The 20498-nt window shown below is 44.9% G+C and overlaps 1 protein-coding gene across 11 annotated transcripts in view; it reads left to right on the top strand.

The window, feature by feature from the left end:
* CIT (citron rho-interacting serine/threonine kinase) overlaps window positions 1–20498 on the top strand; it is a 156460-nt gene that overhangs the window by 121326 nt on the left and 14636 nt on the right. For 6 of the 11 annotated variants that reach the window (XM_079151227.1, XM_079151230.1, XM_079151233.1 and 3 more), the window contains 14 exons: window positions 551–686; window positions 2800–2904; window positions 8301–8441; window positions 8913–9020; window positions 10754–10916; window positions 11189–11353; window positions 14525–14662; window positions 15120–15300; window positions 15468–15559; window positions 16053–16157; window positions 16373–16542; window positions 17271–17315; window positions 17773–17853; window positions 18001–18136. In XM_079151227.1, the coding sequence (XP_079007353.1) occupies window positions 551–686; window positions 2800–2904; window positions 8301–8441; window positions 8913–9020; window positions 10754–10916; window positions 11189–11353; window positions 14525–14662; window positions 15120–15300; window positions 15468–15559; window positions 16053–16157; window positions 16373–16542; window positions 17271–17315; window positions 17773–17853; window positions 18001–18136 (1766 nt within the window). The remainder of the gene's footprint in view (window positions 1–550; window positions 687–2799; window positions 2905–8300; window positions 8442–8912; window positions 9021–10753; window positions 10917–11188; window positions 11354–14524; window positions 14663–15119; window positions 15301–15467; window positions 15560–16052; window positions 16158–16372; window positions 16543–17270; window positions 17316–17772; window positions 17854–18000; window positions 18137–20498) is intronic. The other 5 variants (XM_079151232.1, XM_079151236.1, XM_079151237.1 and 2 more) reach the window with 3 other exon arrangements.

A 20498-nucleotide genomic window follows, 5' to 3' on the forward strand; every position in this document is an offset into this window, starting at 1 on the left:
AAGCAAAGCGTGGAAGCAGGAAAACGTGGGGAAAGGAAGTGATTTTGTCCAGTTTGCTTCTGGCTTTTCTGTTCTTTAGCATTATTGAGATATTTAGGAGCACATTTATCAGATCCAGATTTCAGTCCTAACGAGCACCCAAACACTTAGCCCCTGCATATGCTTTAAAAAGGAAAAATGTTTTATCAAATGGGGTCTCCCAGTGGTTCTTCAGGGGTTACTCATACCCCGTCCATCCCGTGGCTGAGGGCGTGGCAGGCTTAACACATCCTTTTTCAGCCTGGTTGCATTTGCAAATGCTGGTTTTCCTTCAGCCTTTCAAAGTCAGCCCTCATGCAAACTTTGCCTCTCAAAGGTAATTTCACCCGGAGTCTGAAGCAGGTCAGATCTTGGCTCTGTGAGCTGCCCGAGAGGAAGACATAATTTGGAGGCAGGACTCAGGGTGGTGCAGCCTGTGGAGTTGCTCATCGGGGCTGGAGGTGCCACAGCCTCCTTTCTCCAGGTCGGTGGTGGCACGGCTCCTGAAAGCAGGCCTGTGTTTCCCTGGCAGGGCGAGAGCTGACCAGCGGATCACCGAGTCTCGCCAGGTGGTGGAGTTGGCAGTGAAGGAACACAAGGCTGAGATTCTCGCTCTGCAGCAGGCTCTCAAAGAACAGAAGCTGAAGGCCGAGAGCCTCTCCGACAAGGTCAGCACCCGGGCCTTCTGCCTTTTAGGACGACATTTTCATTTCCTTCTTTTAAAGACATGCTTGACACAAATTCAAGTGCAATCCGTGGGAAACAGGCTTCATAAGCAGACATTCACGCACTCGGGAAAGTCAGTCATGGCTCACCGTGGGACATCTTTGGTCGGCAGTAGCATGGGCGGGTATGGTAGGAAGTGGGTTATGACAGCTGGTCAGAGATTTTTTAACATCGACCTGTCTGGACCTCAGAAGTCCAGATTTTGATCTGGGCACACAACTCTTGTGTTGCTGGGGGTTTGTTTCTAGAAGGCTTTATGGATTTCATGTTGAGCATCCTTGGAAAGAGCTTGGTAAAAACGACTAATGTTCATTCTGTTGCTGCAATCAGGCAGCTCAGCTTCTCCATTTTCCAAGTTCAGGGACACTGAAGGGCCTATCTGAATCCATGTTCTGTTGCTATAACAAAATACCTGCAGCCAGGTATGCAGAATAGATAGATATTTATGTGGTTGACAGTTCCGCAGGCTGAGAATGCTGAGAGTACGTGCTGGCATCTGGTGAGGGCCTTCTTACTGCGTCGCAGCAGGGGAGGACTTCATGCCAAGAGGCAGAGTAAGCGTGCCAGCCTGAGCGTCTTTCTCTTATGAAGCCTTAGTGCCGTCCTGGAGCACCTCCCTCATGACCTCATCTAACCCTAATTATCTCCCATACATTATGTGCGTTAACACATGAATTTGGGGGACACATTCAAACCATAGCAGGGTCTAATGATACATGTGATTCCTCAGCATTTCCCACTGTCCACACACCCTTCCTTGTTAAATTTACAAAGGGATGTAGAAATGTTCTGGGCATTTTATCTACTAGTTTTGAAAGAGAAAAATATGAATTTGTATTTTATATAACTTTGCTACTCCATGTTTATAAAAGTAATTATTTACAGTCATTCTGGAAAATACAGAAACCACAGAATGAAAAAGGGAAAAATGACTGGTAACCCCACTACCTTGTTACATTGGCGACTGTATTTGCAGTGTCTTATTTGCTTGTGTTTTGTGTGCGTGTGCACACACACACACACACACACACACACACACACACACACACACACACACACACACTATACCCACACATCTATTTTGTAAATTTAGTTTCTTACTATATATATATGACTTTTTTTTTTTTTTTTTTTTTTAAACATTGTATAACTGGAAGACTCTCCTGAGTTACTGAATGTTTTTTGAACATGCAATTCTGAAAAAAATCAAACTGCATGCTGGCATGTAATTTATGCATTTCTCCTTGTATTGGAAATTTGGGCTTCTTCCAGTTTTTTTGTTTGCCGTATAAATAATGTGATGAACATAAGTTTTTATGAACATTCATGATTATTTTCTTACTGGAAATTCATAGAAACAGAATTTTGGATTCAAGGCTGGTACTTGCTGCTCAGGAACAGTCCTGAATTCCCTGAGATTGATTGATTTACTTTCTTTTTGTATGGGCGGGGAAAGTAGATGTATTATTTAGAGATAAGTGAATCCTTTTATGTTTAACTTGAAGACTTTGTTTTTCTGACTGATTTTTCTTGAAATATTTGGTTGCCAACTGTCCTTTAACACTCCAGAAGTTCCAAAACTATCTTTTCTCTGTCTTGTTTTATTGGGGTGAAGTTCCTATTCTATACCTCTCTTATCACTTTTCACCTGACAAAGAGCCATTGTTGGGGTATGTGCCTTGACCAAGTAAGATCCTCGAGAGTGCTTGGCCACCTCTCATCCTGGTACCTGTGGTGCTCTGCAAGAAGTCAGCACCTGGCATATGACTATTTAATTAAATTCAGCCAAAGTACTTCAGATCTGTAAGTCCTTTCACCGCCATCCTTGCAGAACTCATAGTAGCTATACATGACCCATCTCTTAGAGGTAATTCTTGTCTCATGTAGGAGACTTACCTATGATATGGACTTCTGTGTTTTCAAAAACAGCATTGACATTCTGACTTGTAGAACTTGATTGTCCTTGATATGTGAAGGCTCGTGGACATTTAAGAAAGTCGTTAGTGTCTAACATCCTTAAACGTGGCATCATGACCAATTTTTTCCAATGTCTAGCTCAATGACCTGGAGAAGAAGCATGCCATGCTTGAAATGAATGCCCGAAGCCTGCAGCAGAAACTGGAGACAGAGCGAGAGCTCAAACAGAGGCTTCTGGAAGAGGTGAGTACAAACTACCTGGGAGGTAGAGCCAGGTGGGATTTAGAAAGTGGAAATTCAGTATATTTAGGTGGTCAGATCCAAATCAGGCTTTCAGATTTTGAAATTGGAATTTTTGAGGTAGAGGAGGGTCACATCATACTTTGTATAAGGTATTTAGCACATTAAAAGACTATGTCTTGAAGCCTGATGGGGTCTCCCTGTCACTCTTATCCTCCTACATGGTGCTTAACAGAGTGTAAAACGCATAGTATGCATGTGCTGAATAGAGGTTTATTAAATACATGGGTGAATGAATATTGAGTTAAATTGTTCTTTAGAGTTAATATTCAAAGTATATTATGTTTCATGCTGATAGAACATCCATGCAAATTAGCTTCCCACACAGGGCAGGGATTTGATCAGATTATGCTGAGTGCCAAATTTCATGAGGACTTTTGAACATGCACTTAATTCAATTAAAAATAATTGTGCCTTGCTTTTGAGGCATAAGATGACAAGTTCAAATTGATCTCCTAACCCCATCCCTTATGTTATTTCATGTGCCTTTTTACAGAATGCTGGAAATTGCTATTTAAATTAATGACTACTTCCCACTCCCAACCAAAGCCCTATATGTTGAATCACTAATGATTCTGCTTTGTTCATTAGAATTGACCTGCAAGGGCAAATGCACTTTGTAAAGATATCAAAGGAAAAATTGGACTCTAAAGAGCGTTCGGTTTAACCCATAGTGAGCCTGGCAGTTCTGTTACGCAGAATCCCTTGTTGTCACACAGTGCTCAAAGCTCCTCAGCCCTGCTGATAGGAATAATGTCACTAGGCTGTTAAGTTTGAAAAGTGTAGTGGAAAATATTGCAGGAGTACCAGTGTCTTATAGAGTGACACTAAGAAATACCCGTGGGAGTTTGAGAAAGTCTGCAGATAGATGGTTAGTGATCGCTTCACAACAGTGTGAATGTCCTTAATGCTACTGACCTGCAGTTACAAATGGCTATGATGACCCAGCATGCAGGAGGCCCTGGGTGACAAAAGAAAAAAAAAAAAAAAAGAAAGAAAGAAGAATATGTTTTATATTGCATGTATTTTGCTGCAATGAGAAATTGATTTTACATATACATATATGAATGAAATTCACCAAGTGAAGAATACTGCTATATAGATTGAGTAGCTCTTATCCAAAATACTTTGGCCCAGAAGTATTTTGAATGTTGTTTTTCTTTTTTTCAAATTTTGGAATTTTTTTTGAGGGGGAATAGTAGTACCAGGGATTGAACTCAGGGGCACTCAACCACTGAGCCATAGCCCCAACCCTATTTTGTATTTTATGTAAAGACAGGGTCTCACTGAGTTGCTTAGTGCCTTGCCATTGCTGAGCTGGCTTTGAACTCACTATCTTCTGTCTCAGCCTCCTGAGCCACTGGGATGACAGGTCTGTGAGCCACCATGCTCAGCAAATTTTAGAATATTTTTGTATATGCATAATGAGATATCTTAGGGATAGGACCCAAGTCTAATCATGAAATTCATTTGTGATTCATATATACCTTGTACACATAGTTTCATACAAAACATTTTTTTCTTTATATTGATACTGGGGATAGAACCCAGGGGTACTTACCTCTGAGCTGTATCTCTAGGCCTTTTTATTTTTATTTTGAGACAGGGTCTTGCTAAGTTGCCTAGGCTGGCCTGGAACTTGTGATCCTCCTGCCTCAGCCTCCCGAGTGCCTGGGATTACAGGTGTGCACCACCATGCCTGGTGAATTTTACGCAATATTTTTAATGTGCCTGTGTTTTGATTACTGTTCATCACAGTGAGATCAAGTGTAGAATTTTCTACTAATGGTGTCATGTTGGTGCTCAAAAAGTTTTGGATTTTGGATTAGGGATACTCAACCTACGTTAGAATTTTTAACTCTACCTGGGGGTCAAATAGAGGGTTCTGGTCTTTTATCTGAGATCAATAGGCAATATTCCCTCTTTGAGCTCATACTGGAAAGAAAACAGGAATAATAGATGCCCCTGCCTGTCCTGATTTCCTGAGGAGGGCAAGTTGGCCTTAACAGCTCAGTACTTTGGCCCAAGGTGACATGATGAGTCAGTGACAAGGCTTGGAATGGAATGCGGGGCACCTCAGCCCCCAGTTCTCACCTCTAACCCACGTGAGGACATTTCTAGTCTCTGTCCCTCAAGAGGATGATTGAGCTTCAGTCAAATTTCAGATGGGAGAAACCATTATGAAACAGGGAATGACTATTTATTTATTTATTATTTATTTATGGCAGCCCTGGGCATCAAACTTGGGGCCTTGCATACAGAGAATGGCCTTTATTGTCCAAAACATGACTGAGATCCCTAGTTGTGGTGCAGTTTGTAACCAAGGGCCCAAGGCCTCAACCTAACACATCTTCATAGAACAGAGACTTTTTAATGGGACAAAATCAGAGTCTCAGAAGGAATATTTATGTCATCTAGTCCAAATTCTCGTCATGAGTCCCCTTATGCCTGTCCCTGACAAACTTACTAGTAGATCTCTCTCCCACATCTTTCCTCTGGGGCCGGAAATGGCCTTAGAAGCTCTCTTGACTTGACTTGACTTGGCACTTACAAATCATTATCAGCCCATTGGAAGTAACACCGGGGATGAAGTCCATTTTCTGATCCTGGTCAGATTCATCTCTCACTCAAGACAGACAGTTCTCATGGACAGGCCTCATAAACTCAGCCAAAATACTGATTCTAACTTTGGACATCCCAATTCATTTTTCAGCAGTTCTGATTCTTAAAAAGTCCTTTCTTATTTTGAAGTGAAGTCTACAACTTTCACCCACATTCTATTACATCAAAACATGAAATTAGAGAGTAATCTGATCTATCCAACCAAAACCAGAGATTAATATTGACTAATGGTCAAATTGCTTTGTTAATATCTGATTAATGTTTTATTTGCACATACTCGGTGCCAGGGGCCTTTCTGAATACTTTACACGTGTTAACTCACAGTCCTTACAACAGTCCTCTGAGATAACTCCTCATATCCTCTCAGTACAATCAGTATCTGAGGCCCTCTCACACTCCAAATTGCCTTCTCTTTTCTAAGTGAAACATTGCACATCCCTCCAAGCTTTGGATGTTCTTTTCTGCTAGATCTATTTTCCAAAGAGAGTTTCTGGCTATTTGATGCAAATATGGTCCCTGTGGTCTTTGTTCAGTGGAATATTTCCTCCTCCATGCCAGTCTCTGTAAACCTCTGGCAATTGCCTGGGTTCTTTGGACAGTTTAGTCACACCAGGGACATCCAAGGACCTGTAAAATCATGCCTAGCCTTCCACAAGTTTTTATTTTTTCTTTTTAAAAACATCCTTATGTTCTATATGTACTCAATTGAAGTTTTAAAAATTACCATTCTGTTGAACTTGCTGGTTTTCACCTGTCCTTCCTGTCCATTGGGGTTTCCCTGTTTCTGGTTCTGTTATCCAGCTCCTTCGTCCATCCTTCCAGGTTTTGTCACCCTCGTAAAATCACTCACTTGACAGGTCTAAGCAATGGCTGAGGCCCACCGTCAGTCTAAATGCTGACCCATGAGTTCATGAATTCACCTCCTTTTGCCTTTCTCCAGGAAGCAGATAGTGGTTTCTGAAAAACATGTCTAAATATCATTCAGACTTGGTTTTCATTTTAGTAAATAACCAGCCTATTTCTTGGAAAGCCAATGGTGACAGTTGATGTGTTTATTCTAGAAAAATATTTTGGGCCTGGCTGTCACCAAATAGATCCCTGTCTCTAGCACTGTTTCTCTGGGTCCTGCCTAGTAATTAATGTTGTCCTAAAACACTAGGAAGAAACTAAAGAGGGCAATTTGTGGAAGAAGTCACTGTTCTGTGGTGAGCTGATAGTCCCCTTTCAGAGGGCGTCTTAGCTGCTTCCTCCTCCCCTCCCCTTCTCCCCTCCCTCCCTCACTCCCTCCCTCCCTCCCTCCCTCCCTCCTTCCTTCCTTCCTTCCTTCCTTCCTTCTTCCTTTCTTCCTTCCTTCCTGTGGTTGTATTAAAAAATCCCAGGCTAGGTGATCTTTAGTTGGTATCTCTTGTTTTATGACAGGATTGGTAGGGAAAGGCGGATGGGAAAATGATCAGAAAAAGGAGATGGAAAGCACCAGGATTCATTAGGCACCTACTGCTCCCTGGGCACCGTGTTCAGTGCGTCATTCTGTGAGGCTTGGTGTTCTGCCCACTCCCAGATGAAGAAGCAGACACTCTGGGAGGCGGGATAACCTACCTGTGATCATATTGCTGTTAAGGGTTAAAGTCAGGATTTAAACCAGGGTCTGAAAGATTCCAACCAGGGTCTTTTTAAGATTCTTTTGACTACAGCAAGATGCCTCAGGGAATTGACTCCTTCTCAGAAGAAGGGCAGGTGAGAAGTAGAATTGGAAAGAAAAACATAGGCAGAGCAAAGTATAGTAAGAGGGAAAGGATCAGCAAATTCTAAGGGTAACAGTGGCTCCCTGCCTGCTGGGGTGGAGGCCTTTGGGGTCTGCCATGGGTTGTTTGAAACTCCATGGTGATATTTATTGCTCTTTCCTAGCTTCTGTCCCTAAGTCTGCAGAGCATCTAGGCCACCAGGGAAGAGATTATTTGGGTCACATTCAGTATGGTTAGATGAAAACCCGGGGTTTAGTTGAAGTCAAGCAGCATCTCATCAGGTTGGAACACATTTTCAGAAAGAAACAGACACATTTTAGGAAAGAGAGCCATAAAACCGGTATCTTTATAGCCTGTCCTATTTTCTGGTTAACTTCTAACATAAAAATTGGAGAGAGATTTTCAGCACAAAACTGTTTCCAATATACTAAGTTGTTTTTTTTTTTTTTTTTTTTTGTTTTTTTGCTGGATTTTACCACCTTTATACTGTATCTGGGATCATCTGCCTTTCTCCCCACAGTATGACTGAAGCTATTCTTGCACGAGTCATGGTGATCATAAAGTTGGGGTGGATATAGTTCCTCCATATGTATTCTACACTGCCCATACATCGCTTTCTCCTAATGACCATTAAGATCCTAAAACCAGAAAATAAGGACAAATGGAACTCAGTTGTGAGGGAGCTGACTTTGCTGTCCTCAACTGCAATGTTGACTGGGAAGGCAGACCTATAGACTGGACTTCCTGTCAGGGTGGGGGATCTTGTGACTTGTGGCCACCACAGGTTTTCTTGCAAGTTCTTTTTAACCATGCCTGCATTGTTTAAGAATAAAGACAGGCGGTATTTCTGGAAGCAGATGATTTCAAAAGCTGAAACTCTGGCGTCATGCCTGAAATTAATAGGGACTAGAAGCAGTGGGGGGCACATAGCACTCTGTGTGGTGTCGAGTCTTTCCCTGGCCCTTCTCCCACTAGCAAGCCAAGCTACAGCAGCAGATGGACCTGCAGAAGAACCACATTTTCCGTCTGACTCAAGGGCTGCAAGAAGCTCTAGATCGGGCTGATCTGCTGAAGACAGAAAGAAGCGATCTGGAGTATCAGCTGGAAAACATTCAGGTGAGGGTGGGCAGAGGGAATCTGCCTAGGAGCATTTGCGGGGCTGTGTGTGGCTCAGTGCTGGAGCACGTGCTTAGCATCTCAGGGTTCTGGGCTGCACCCCCAGTGTGTGTGTGTGTCCACAGAGTCAGGATATGATGGTGACCTGGTATTTTTATGTTGCATATGGTGAGCTTTTTTTTCAACATTTTAATTATGAATATTTTCAAACACTGAGAGAAAGTGTGAAGATTTCCATAGTGACCACCACCTGGATCCTACACTTAACCATTGACTTATTTTTTACTTTCTCATATATCTCTCCTTCTTTTTTTTTTCCTTCTTTTGATAAAATTGGGACTACATAAATAAGTTTTGTCCCATGCTCTTTGTGTTCAATTTTCCAAATATTGTGTTCTAACAACTTGGCTTTTCATTTGACAGTATACTTCTGTCTGGCTCTGAGGTCATCTTTGTTTTCATGGATTCTAGGTCCTCTACTCTCATGAAAAGGTGAAGATGGAAGGCACTATTTCTCAACAAACCAAACTCATTGATTTTCTGCAAGCCAAAATGGACCAACCTGCCAAAAAGAAAAAGGTGGGTCAAGTGTGCGGCAGCTGGGAGTCGGCAGCTGGGCTCCAAGTTCCTGACTTAGTGGATACCACTGTGATGTGTAACTGTGGGAACATAGAAGGAAAAATGTATTTTCTTGTTCTACTTTGGGTTGAAAAATAGGTTTTGAGGTGATTAGAATAGGCTTTATCAGAAGGTAACATTGTCAAGTCTGACTTCATGTCCGTTGCCCCTTAAGTCGTAGTGCATTTCCGAGCTAAGGGAGCGGTTTTCCCCTCCCACTTAGTAGCTGGGGTGGGGACCTGTCTGCAGACAGAGGACTTACAGGTAGGTCATGTATGCAAAGCTCCAAACAGGTTCAAAGGTCCTCATGCAGGGCTGTAGAAGGATTAGCAGCTCCCATGTATGGGATTCAGAGGGATTAGTACATCGTATATCTGGGACTCTAAATCAGTCCTTAGGTTACCCATATGGGACTCTAGGAAGGAATTACAAATGATGTGGTCCAGTGCTTTTAATCAGCTAATGAGGAGACCGAACCCTGGGGTTTGAAGTGAACTGCTGAAGTGCCTAATGAACAGTTCTACCCTCCATCAGTACCACACCATTCTTTTAAAATTAAAAACTGTGGACAGAAACAACAACTATGGACAGGGTTATATATAGGCACACATAGGAAGTAATTTTTATTTTTATTTTGTTTTTGCAGTGCTGGGGATTAAACCCAGGGCCTTGGACCCGCTAGGCAAATGCTCTACCACTGAGCCACACCTCCACTTCCAGGAAGGAGTTCTCCAGTTTAGGCTTTCCCAACACACTGAATCCCTCATGCCAAGATTGGCCGAGTGGTCTTAGTTCCAGGTCTCGAGGAACTTATAGTTTCCTTCGAAAGGCCTCACGATAATATAGTGGCCGTGGCAGCACTTTTATAGCAAGGGGCCTGATGACGTGGGAGGTCCAGAGGAAGGTGTGGAAGACTGAAGCCAGTGTTCCTGGTGCCTCTTTACTGTGAGGGCATGCACAGCATTCAGAGGCTACCTCCTACTAGCAGCTTCTGCTTGGTTGGGTTTTCTTTTATATACAATGTGACTGTATGTTGCTATGCTTATGATATTTAATCTTTTTTATTTTAGCAGTGGACTGGTGTCTGGTTATGTCGCTTGGTGTAGTTAGGGTGTTTCCACCTATTATTTTTTAAGTTAATTTTGTCTCAATTGCATTATTCTATTTTCCTTTTCTCTTCCCTGTGTAGTAAATGTTTCCATTTGCATTTTTAGTAACCCCCTTATTTTAACATCATTTTAACCTTCATTATTAAATTTTGCTTTCTTTTTAAAAACACCGCTCTGTGTGTCTTGTAACTAAGCATCATGAGACAAGTTCAAAGGCAAGAGTGACCTCTGAACCATCTCTCCTGGCTCCATACTCCATCTCTCCTGGTTCCATTTTTTTGAGGGGAAAAGACTCTCAGGAAATGACTCTCCTGTCTTGGGAATGCTAAAGGAAGAGGTGGTGGCAATTCAAGCATCTCTAACCCTCTTGGCGAAAACGTCCGCACCTCACTTTTTTTTCAGCCGACTGGAATGGGCTGACGCTCAACCTATCCCTTCCCCCTTCACATGCCATTTTTACTAAACACACTTACAGTGAGTATGTTCCTGGCCTTGGTGCTTTGCTCCTCCCGAGTCAGCTTTCCTTTAGCTAGCGTACAGTGCCAGTTTCCAGGAGTTAGGAGATATCTCTGTTTCCATTGCTAGGGTTTATTTAGTCGACGGAAAGAGGACCCTGCTTTGCCCACACAGGTTCCTCTGCAGTACAATGAGCTGAAGCTGGCCCTGGAGAAGGAAAAAGCTCGCTGTGCAGAGCTGGAGGAAGCCCTTCAGAAGACCCGCATTGAGCTCCGATCTGCCCGGGAGGAAGGTAGGGGCTCTCTCTACAAAGTACTCCAGGCTGTGGACAAGGCAGAGGACTGGTCTCCATGAGATTGACCAAGACTAGTTCACCACTTTTGTTTATGACCCAGGAGTTTTCAGTCCCAAGTCTAAAAAAATGTGTAGCCTCCTTGGTATTGCCAAATTGGTATGAGTTATATCCATTGGTCGTGGGGCCTTGAAAGACAGCCCAGGGGCAGTCTGCTTAATCTGGTTCTCTTGGTGACTCAGCTAACCAGAGACACACTGGTCTCTCTACAGCTGCCCACCGCAAAGCCACGGACCACCCACATCCATCTACTCCAGCCACAGCAAGGCAGCAGATCGCCATGTCCGCCATTGTGCGGTCACCTGAGCACCAGCCCAGTGCCATGAGCCTGCTTGCCCCACCGTCTAGCCGCAGAAAGGAGTCTTCAACTCCAGAAGGTATATTCTTGTCTTAGTCTGTTTTCTGTTACTGTAACAAAGTACCTGACACTGGGTAGTGAAGGAAAGAAATTTATTTGGCTCATAGTTCTGGAGGCTGGGAAGACCAAGAGCATGACTCCAGCATCTGGTGTGGGCCTTCCTGCTGCATTATAATATGGTGGCAAGACAGAGCAAGTGTGCTAGCTCAGGCCTCTCTTCCTCTTCTTGTAAACGAATGCCATTGTTGGAGCTCTAGCTTGACCTCCTCTAACCTTAATGATCTCCCAAAGACCCATCTTCAAATACCATCTTCATATAAATTTGAGGATTAAATTTCCAATGTAAGAACTTTTGGAAGACTCATTCAAACCATATCCATTCTTATGGGGCTATTGGAGTTGTGTGGAATTTTTTAAAACCTTCTAAGAAGTGCAATCGTATGGTAAAAACCACAAGTAATTCAAGGGATAAAGAGTAAGATGTAAGTCTTCCCTTCCCCCCAAATCCCTTAACTCAGAATCATCTGTTGCTTTCAATCATTATATTCTTCCTAGCCATCGTTCATGCATGTAACTGTGTTGTATTAAGTCATGTCTCTTATATGAATATATTTTAAATAATATGAGAAAATAAGAATATTTTTCTTAGATCCCCATCTTTTAAATAAATGTCACAGCACATTATGCTATACACTGAAAGACACATTTCAGATAAAAGTGTGGTAGACACATACCAGGACCTGTGAATGTACTTTATTCTTTCAGAGGACGACACAGCCTTCCCTGGTGTGGGTATATGATTCACCTATTAAGCCAGACCTCTGTTGTTGGGCATGTAGATTGTTTCCGATCTCCTGTTACCACAGACACGCTGCAGAGAACACTACACCTCTGTGGATGTTGCGGCTATGGGTCACACTTGGGAAATGAGTCATTAGGTTAAAGGTCATGTACATTTCAAGTGTTGATAGTTGTGCCAGTTTATATAGCTATTGGCAGGTAAGGAGTTTTCTTTGTGTTCCTCGAGGTACTCTGTCCACCTGGAGATGGGAAGGACTTCTATAAAGGCCAATGAGAGTGGTTTGGAAAGGCTTGGGGAGAACAGGGTAGAGCGTGGCTTAGTGTCGTGACGTCACCACCAAAGCCGCTTTGGGTGTGAATCTCCTTGGCGTTTCACTGTTGCTGTTGTTTCCCTTCAACCACGAGGTGATCGCTTCCTATGTTGACATAACACCTTAAAGCAAAGAGCTTTGCTCTAGAAGTCCTCCAGATGGTGGTGGGAACACAGAGGAAGGAGTCGTTGCTGGCTGTGGCGCACGCTGATACGCACCAGAGAGCAACTTCCCGAGGCGCGAGCGCTGCCGTCACGTGGTGGCGCCTTTGCAGCTCCCGTGCAGCGCGTTACCATTCCTCACGACCCTCTGGGGAGGAAGCGGGCGTCGGGGCAGAGAGCCCGCCTGAGTGGCTCGGAAGTACGCGTCCAGCGCTCTTAAAATGAGAGATTCTTTAGTCCATAATAGTTTCTTTTAAATGGATCTTTCTCCCATATGTTTATTGGTGCATTATAGTCGTACATAATGGTGAGATTCATTATTGCATGTTCACACAATGTGATAGTATAATTTGGCCAGTATCATTCTCTAGGGTTTCCCCTTTCCCTTTCCTTCTCCCTCCCCCTTTGAACTAGATTTTGAAAAGCTCCAGATACATGATTTCATCTGAAAAGCAAAGCCTTTATTAATATTTACAATTAATCTAAAAGTTGTTTTTTTTTTTAATGTCTCCAATCATATGCTATCGGATGGTCAATCTACTAGGAAATAAAACCTAAATAAAACCTACCAGGCACGGTGGCTCACACCTGTAATCCCCGTGGTTCTGGAAGTGAGATAGGAGGATCACAAGTTCAAAGCCAGCTTCAGCAACTTAGTGAGGCCCTAAGCAACTCAGAGAGACCTTGTCTCTAAATAAGATACAAAAAAGGACTGGGGACGTGGTTCAGTGGTTAAGTGGCACTGGGTTCAATACCCGGTACCAAAAAACAAACAAGCAAACAAACAAACAAAAACCAAAACCAAAATGCCTAATGCCTGATAACCAGACGGTGGAGATTTGAAATTGATTCATAAAAATTTAGATGCATCTATTTGTGTCAAAGTAGTTTCACAGTCTGTAACTAACCTATTCCAATTTTTTTAACAGCTTTATTGAAAAATAATTCACATAAATTATAATCCACACTTAAAAGTGTACAATTTAGTGTTTTTCAGTAAATTCATAGGGATGTGTAAGTTTCATCATACTTCATTTTTGAAGGTGTTTTACCCGCACTTCCTATACCCAAAGAAAAACAACCACTGAACTCAGAGGCTTCCCATTCCCATCCTGCCCAATTCTTGACAATCACTAATCTGCCTGCCATCTCTGGATTTGCCCCTCTGGGTTTTCCTATCAGTGGAACCATACCATAGGCGGCCTTTTGTGTCTGACTTCTTTCATGGAGTGTGACGTTTTTGAAGTTCACCCACATCGTAGCAGGTGTTCGTATGCCAGTTTCCTTTTAGACTTTGTGTATGGTAGTCCTTGACAGGGGGACTGCATCTCAGTCGTCCCTTAATCATTGATGGGCCCTGGGTCATCTGTACTTTTGTTCTGGCATGGATTATGCTGGTGCGGATGTGTTTCCAGTTCTCCTGGGTGTGCACTAGGAGAGGAGTTGCTGGGTCAGACTGTAACTCTCTCCTGCACTTGCTGAGGGCCTGCCTGACTCGGGTCCATCGTGGCTGCACCATTTCATGCTCCCACTGGCCACGTACAAGGGCTCCAATTTTTCCACATCCTCACCAGCTCTCGTTTTCCATTTTTGGATCCTAGATGTCCTTAGTGGTTGTGAAGTAGCATCTCATTGTGGCTTCGATTTGCATTTCCCTAATGGCTATGATGTTGAGTATCTTTTCATGTGCTTATTGGCCATTTATTTATCCACTTTGGGGAGATATCTATTCAGATCCTTGACCCACTTTTTAATTGAGCTGTCTTTTTATTATTGAGTTGTGAGAGTTCTTTGTGTATTCTAGACACAAGTCCACAATCAGATATGATTTGCAAATATTTTTTCCTCATTTTGTGGGTTGACTCCTCACTTTCATTTGCAGTACTCTGATGATTTAAAAATTTTTTTTTCCATCAGAATTTAGCCGGCGTCTTAAGGAGCGCATGCACCACAATATTCCTCACCGATTTAACGTAGGACTGAACATGCGAGCCACAAAGTGTGCTGTGTGTCTGGATACTGTGCACTTCGGACGCCAGGCATCCAAATGTCTCGGTAAGAGCTGTGGTCGCGCATCTGCAGTGGGGCCTGTTTTTCCATCTGAGGAGCCCATCAGATGGAGGTGACGTTTTCCTAAATTCCTCATCATATGCTGCATTCTGTTCTCAGCTTTTCATTTCAGTGGGAGGACACTATTTTTCTCCATTAAAGCAATGCTTTCATATGTGTCTTCAGCTCATGACTCCTGCTCATGACCTCTGTCAGTGTCCGGTCCTGTTTTGCCAGGTCCTAGCTCCCACTGAACCATGGGGATGCATCCTCTGCACACCTGTTTGTGGGCAGCCTGGATGGAAGCCAGGAAAACTGGGTTGAGAGCATGTGACTCTCGTTTTCCGCCTCTGCAGAGGCCTGGCACTGGGGAAGGCTCACAGACGACCTGGCTGGGTGGAGAGACTCCCTGGGCTCTGAGCCCGGCGAGCGTGTTCTCAGGCTGTTCACTGCTCTCCCGCAGAATGTCAGGTGATGTGTCACCCCAAGTGCTCCACGTGTTTGCCAGCTACCTGCGGCCTGCCCGCCGAATACGCCACACACTTCACCGAGGCCTTCTGCCGTGACAAAATGAACTCCCCGGGTCTCCAGACCAAGGACCCCAGCAGCAGCCTGCACCTGGAGGGGTGGATGAAGGTGCCCAGGTACTGTCACTGGGTGCTTGCGGTCCTTTGGTGTCAGCGTGGAGGCCACAGTCACTCCCATTCTGATGTCTTCTAGGGAAGCATCCTTTCTGGGGTCCCCTCCTCTGGCTCCTCCAGACTGATTCTTCTGAGTTCGAGCATTTCCCTTTTCCACCTTCTTTTCTCAGGAATAACAAACGAGGCCAGCAAGGCTGGGACAGGAAGTACATTGTCCTGGAGGGATCCAAAGTCCTCATTTATGACAACGAAGCCAGAGAAGGTACATTAGTAATTCAGGGGGAACTGCACTGCACGGGCTAGCCCAGGTCTCCCAGCAATGGCGTGAAGGCTTTGTTTGGACTGCCTCGCGAGCCTTCTACGCTCTCCCATTTTTGAAAATTAAAAGCCAAATGACTTCTCTAAAGGTTATTGGTGCGATACTCACATCTATAGGTCTTCCCCCTGAAGAGTCCGCAGGGTGCTGCCCTGAAGATTCCACCTGCTAATGCACCTTCAGAGAACTTCCGCCTCAGTCAACTAACCCATAAATCCGCATCGTCATCAGAAATTTGACTGTGCCCCTCATCTGACACACTTTATTTTTTTTATCTTCCCTCTCTGCCTCCTCTGCACACCTCCCCCTTCTCTGTTCTCGTGCGCCTCTCTCCACACGCGTACCCTGTCTCTGTCCCCTCTCGCTCTCTTCTCTCTCTCCCCTTGTTCTCGTGCCTGTTCTTTTGTTTTTCTTTCTGCCCCTTCCTCTTTGCACCAAGCTGGACAGAGGCCGGTGGAAGAATTTGAGCTGTGCCTTCCCGACGGGGACGTGTCTATTCACGGTGCCGTTGGTGCTTCCGAACTCGCGAGTACAGCCAAAGCAGGTGAGGCAGCCTCGGGAGCCCTGCCTTGGAGGCGGAGTGGGCTTGGCAGATCACAGGGGCAGGAGGGGAGCACCGAGGGGTGGCTCTGCCAAGGAAGCCCACCTTCCTCGGCTGGCCTGTCTTTGTGGTGATGGGGACTCGTGTCCCAGGGCCACCCCTGGCAGCAGGAATGGGGGAAATCCACACCCAGTCCTGTGCTCTGTGCAATCTCCTAGATGTCCCATACATTCTGAAGATGGAGTCTCACCCGCACACCACCTGCTGGCCCGGGAGGACCCTCTACCTGTTAGCCCCCAGCTTTCCTGACAAACAGCGCTGGGTCACCGCCTTAGAATCAGTTGTCGCAGGTGGGAGAGTTTCTAGGGAGAAGGCAGAAGCCGATGCTGTGAGTACAAACGTGGGTGCAGAGTTTTCTCTTGTAGAGTGGGCTGGCCTTGGGCAACTGTTCTTAGTCTGGGTCCCCTGGGCTGTCCTGTAGTGACAGCACTAGGCTGTCATGACCAGGAGTTCTCTGGCAGCGAGGTGCCGCTCCAAGGCAGGAATGGAGCATCGTGAGCCCTCTGGTTGCAGCCTGTGGAAGGGGAGGCAGCGGCCAGCCCGCTCTTGGGGTGTCGGCGGTACAGACGCCGTGGCCGTGTGGGAAATCTCTGCTGCTTTTACTCTGACGAGTTCCTTTGGCTTAAAGGCTTGAGTTATAAGCACTCTGGCCACGAATCAGCACGACAAGCTGCCGACAGCCATGTCTACTTCAGGAAGGCTCTTACTAACCTCCCCAGCTGCACCCGCAGTATTTGCAGTATGGGCAGATCTGAAATCCTCCTTATCCTTGAGATGTTAGAAACGTGGGTGTGCCTTGATTGGCATCACTCCCCCTAGAATGTTCCACGGTGCAAACAATGCTCATTGCTCATTGGCGTTTGCTCCACTCAAGACCCAACAGCTCTTTTCAGACATTTAGCTCCTGATAAACACTTCAAGGGTTTGCAGTTGGAAAATTCTTAACCATGAGCCTCCTGGAAAGAGCTGTGCTTGCTGGGCAGGCCTATTTTTGTGAACTCTTCTGTTACACATGTGAGCCTATCACTGAGATCCATGTTGATATGTGTATAATAGGCCCGTGACTGTGTTTCCTACGAGCTTCTGCCAGCATGGGTTCAGGTAAAGAGATTCAGGGGCTGGTTGGCTTGCTGCTGACCCCACTGTCCTTGCACTTTTGCTGCAGCCTTGGGTGTAGGGGAGGTAAGGAGCCTTCCATGTGGCTTGTTAACCTTTTACAAGTGAAATCTGTGTAGCTTCAGCTTATTTTCTATTCCACAGTAGCTCTGTGTCTACAGCACTCACTTCTGTGTCCAAGCCAAGTTATAACTCTGACGCTAATTAACAACCACCCCAGGGACACCAGTAATATCTACATCTTGCCTTTGGAGCTCAGATAGAAATATGTGGCAAGAGGCTGGGGTGGCTCTGTGGTGGAGTGCTTCCTAACCTGTGCGAGGCCCTGGGTGCTTTCCGAGCAGCAAAAACCAACAACAGAAAGGGGTGGGGACTAGGGGAAGAAGTGTTTTCTGAGCTTGACTTTAAACTTCTCTTTTTCTTTTCTTTCACATATGAAAAGAAATTACTTGGAAACTCCCTGCTGAAACTGGAAGGTGATGACCGGCTGGACATGAACTGCACACTGCCCTTCAGTGACCAGGTGACATATTTTTGGGCACTGTCGGCCGGTGTCTGGCTACTGCCACATGCTGTTGAGAAAGAGAGGACCGAGTAGGCTCTGAGGCTCTTCTGCTTTGAGACTGTCATGGCGACATGACTGCTTACTTTCTGCCTTTGATCTTCACAGGTGGTGTTGGTGGGCACCGAGGAAGGGCTGTATGCACTGAATGTCTTGAAAAACTCCTTAACCCACGTCCCAGGTATTGGAGCAGTCTTCCAAATTTACATCATCAAGGACCTGGAGAAGCTACTCATGATAGCAGGTGTGAGATCAAGGACATAGCCCTTTACTTTGAAGGGAAACAACTTGAGAGCCAGATTTTAGGCTTGTGAGGCACAAAGGCAGGCCCTCCTGGTAGAAGGTTGAAGCAGCATTGGCTCTTTCCTCCCAAGAGATGCCAAGCTGGTGGACCCTCTTTGCCCACATTTGGTTCCCTTTTAGTGTCCAGTTGAGCACAGTTGACACCTCAAAGAACATTTCATCATTATGCCTATTGAAGAATGCTTATATTAGTCAGCTTTTCATTACTGTAATGAATCTCCTGAGATAGGCTACTAATGAAGAAAAGAGGTTTACCTAGCTCATAGTTCTGGAAGTTCAAAGTACAAACAGCATAGCACTGACTGGGTGAGGCCACCCCTTTTCTGCATCTCCTCATGGTTAGAGAGCATAGTGGGAGGGCTTGTAGGAGCAAACAGACTACCTTTCCACACAGGAGAGCTGGGTGGGCCCAGGTTTACCTCTTTTATAACAACCTTCTGCAGAACTCAAGGGGTCTCCTAAGAACTACCTTCTGAGGGTATGTCCCCTGTGACCTAACAACCTCCTCCAGGGTCTCACCTCTTTAAAGGTTCCACAGCACTTTCCAACAGTGCTACCCTCAGGACCAAGACTCCAATCACATGGACTCTTGGGGGCTCCCCAAAGCATGTCTAAACTGTGGCAAGTGCCAAGCTTCAAAGACTCATCAAAGTCAAGCTCCTTGTTCCGATTGCATCAGTAGCACTGTGGACCTGGGCCGGCTTCCTGCTACTCATGATCTCTATGTGATTACTTCCTGATCTTTCTTATGTCTGTGAACGCTCATAGACCTTTCATCTAGATTTACCATGTGTTAACTTTTTTTGTGGTACTGGGGACTGAACCCAGGAAAGTTTTAGCACTAAGCTACCTCCTAAGTCCTTTTTTATTTTTATTTTTATTTTATTTTGAGGCAGTATCTTTCAAAGTTTCTGAGAGTCTTGCAAAGTTGCTGAGGCTGGCCTCGAACTTGTAATCCTCTTGCCTCAGCCTCCCGAGTTGCTGGGATTACAGGGGTGCCCCTCTGCACCTGGCTTCCACTTACTAATGTTTTGTAGTTTTCTCTCTTCCTCCATATGCATGTGCCCTAAGAGCAAGGGCATTTTTCACATGACCATAGTGCAATTTGTTTTTTATTTCTTTGTTGGCAATGTTTTTCTGTTTTGTTGTTGTTGTTTGCTTGTTTTAAGGAAAAACAGTAAGTTATTGGCTCGGCGTTCAAAACATCCATAGTTAGGTCTTCTTTTAGGTGTGACCGGGACCAGGGACTGAAGTAACACGGCCAGGGACTGGCCTTTCTGGAACTTGGAGCTCTGTTCCTTCCTTCCCTCTTTGCCTGTCGCCTTCCTCCATTGCTGCTTTCCTTCCTGATGTATTATTGAGTAGTTTTAGGTTCACAGCAAAACTGGGGGAAGGTACAGAGATTTGGCACGCAGCCCGCCTCAGCCTCCCCCATCATCAGGACCACGCTGCCTGGCACATGGGTCACTGTTGAGGAACCTGCACTGGCACCCTGTCATCACCAAAGCCCATAGTGTCCCTTGGTTTTACCCCTGGTGTTCCACTTTCTCTGGCTTTTGACAAGCATACACTGGTACGTAGCATATGAAATAGTTTCACATGGTATGATTTTTTTTTTGCCTTCAGAAAATTTAACCCTTGCATTTGTCTGATACATTGCCCACAGTCAGATTTTACCTGTGGCTCCAATAATGTTTTTTATAGTATTCCCCCCCACCCCCGAAAAAAAAAAAAAAGAAAACATACCTACCTAAAAACCAACCCTAGCTTAAACACATTGCATTTAACCCGTCCCGTCTATCTGGAACAGTTCCCATCTTCTGTTTGTCTTTCGTGATGTTGACATACTTGAATTGCCCCAGCCTGCTGTTTTACTGGATATCTCCTGCTGCTGCCTGACAGTCTTCCTTTACTTTACCAGAGAACATGTTTGAAAGCTCATTCTTCCTTCAACCTTATGTCTGCAGAATTTTCCCCTTAGATTCTGGACTAAAAGGCCAAATGTTTTCATCTGAGATCTAAGACAGGCCTAAAATGTGTTTATAGGTTGAGCATCCCTAATTCAAACATCTGAACCTTTTGAGTGCCAACAAGGTGCCACAGGTGGACAGTTCCACCTGCCCTCACGTGACAGGTCACAGTCAGATTGCAGAAGCACTTGAAGTGTGGTATAGAATCATCTTCTGGCCATGTGTATAAAGTATCTACGAAACATAGATGAGTTTTGTGTCTAGACTTGGGTCCCATGTCCAGGTATCTCAGTACGCTGATGTAAATATTCTGAAATCGGAGGCACTCACGGT

The sequence above is a fragment of the Sciurus vulgaris genome, assembly GCF_902686455.1.
Source record: "Sciurus vulgaris genome assembly, chromosome: 8".
In the NCBI taxonomy this organism is placed as follows: Eukaryota; Metazoa; Chordata; class Mammalia; order Rodentia; family Sciuridae; genus Sciurus; species Sciurus vulgaris.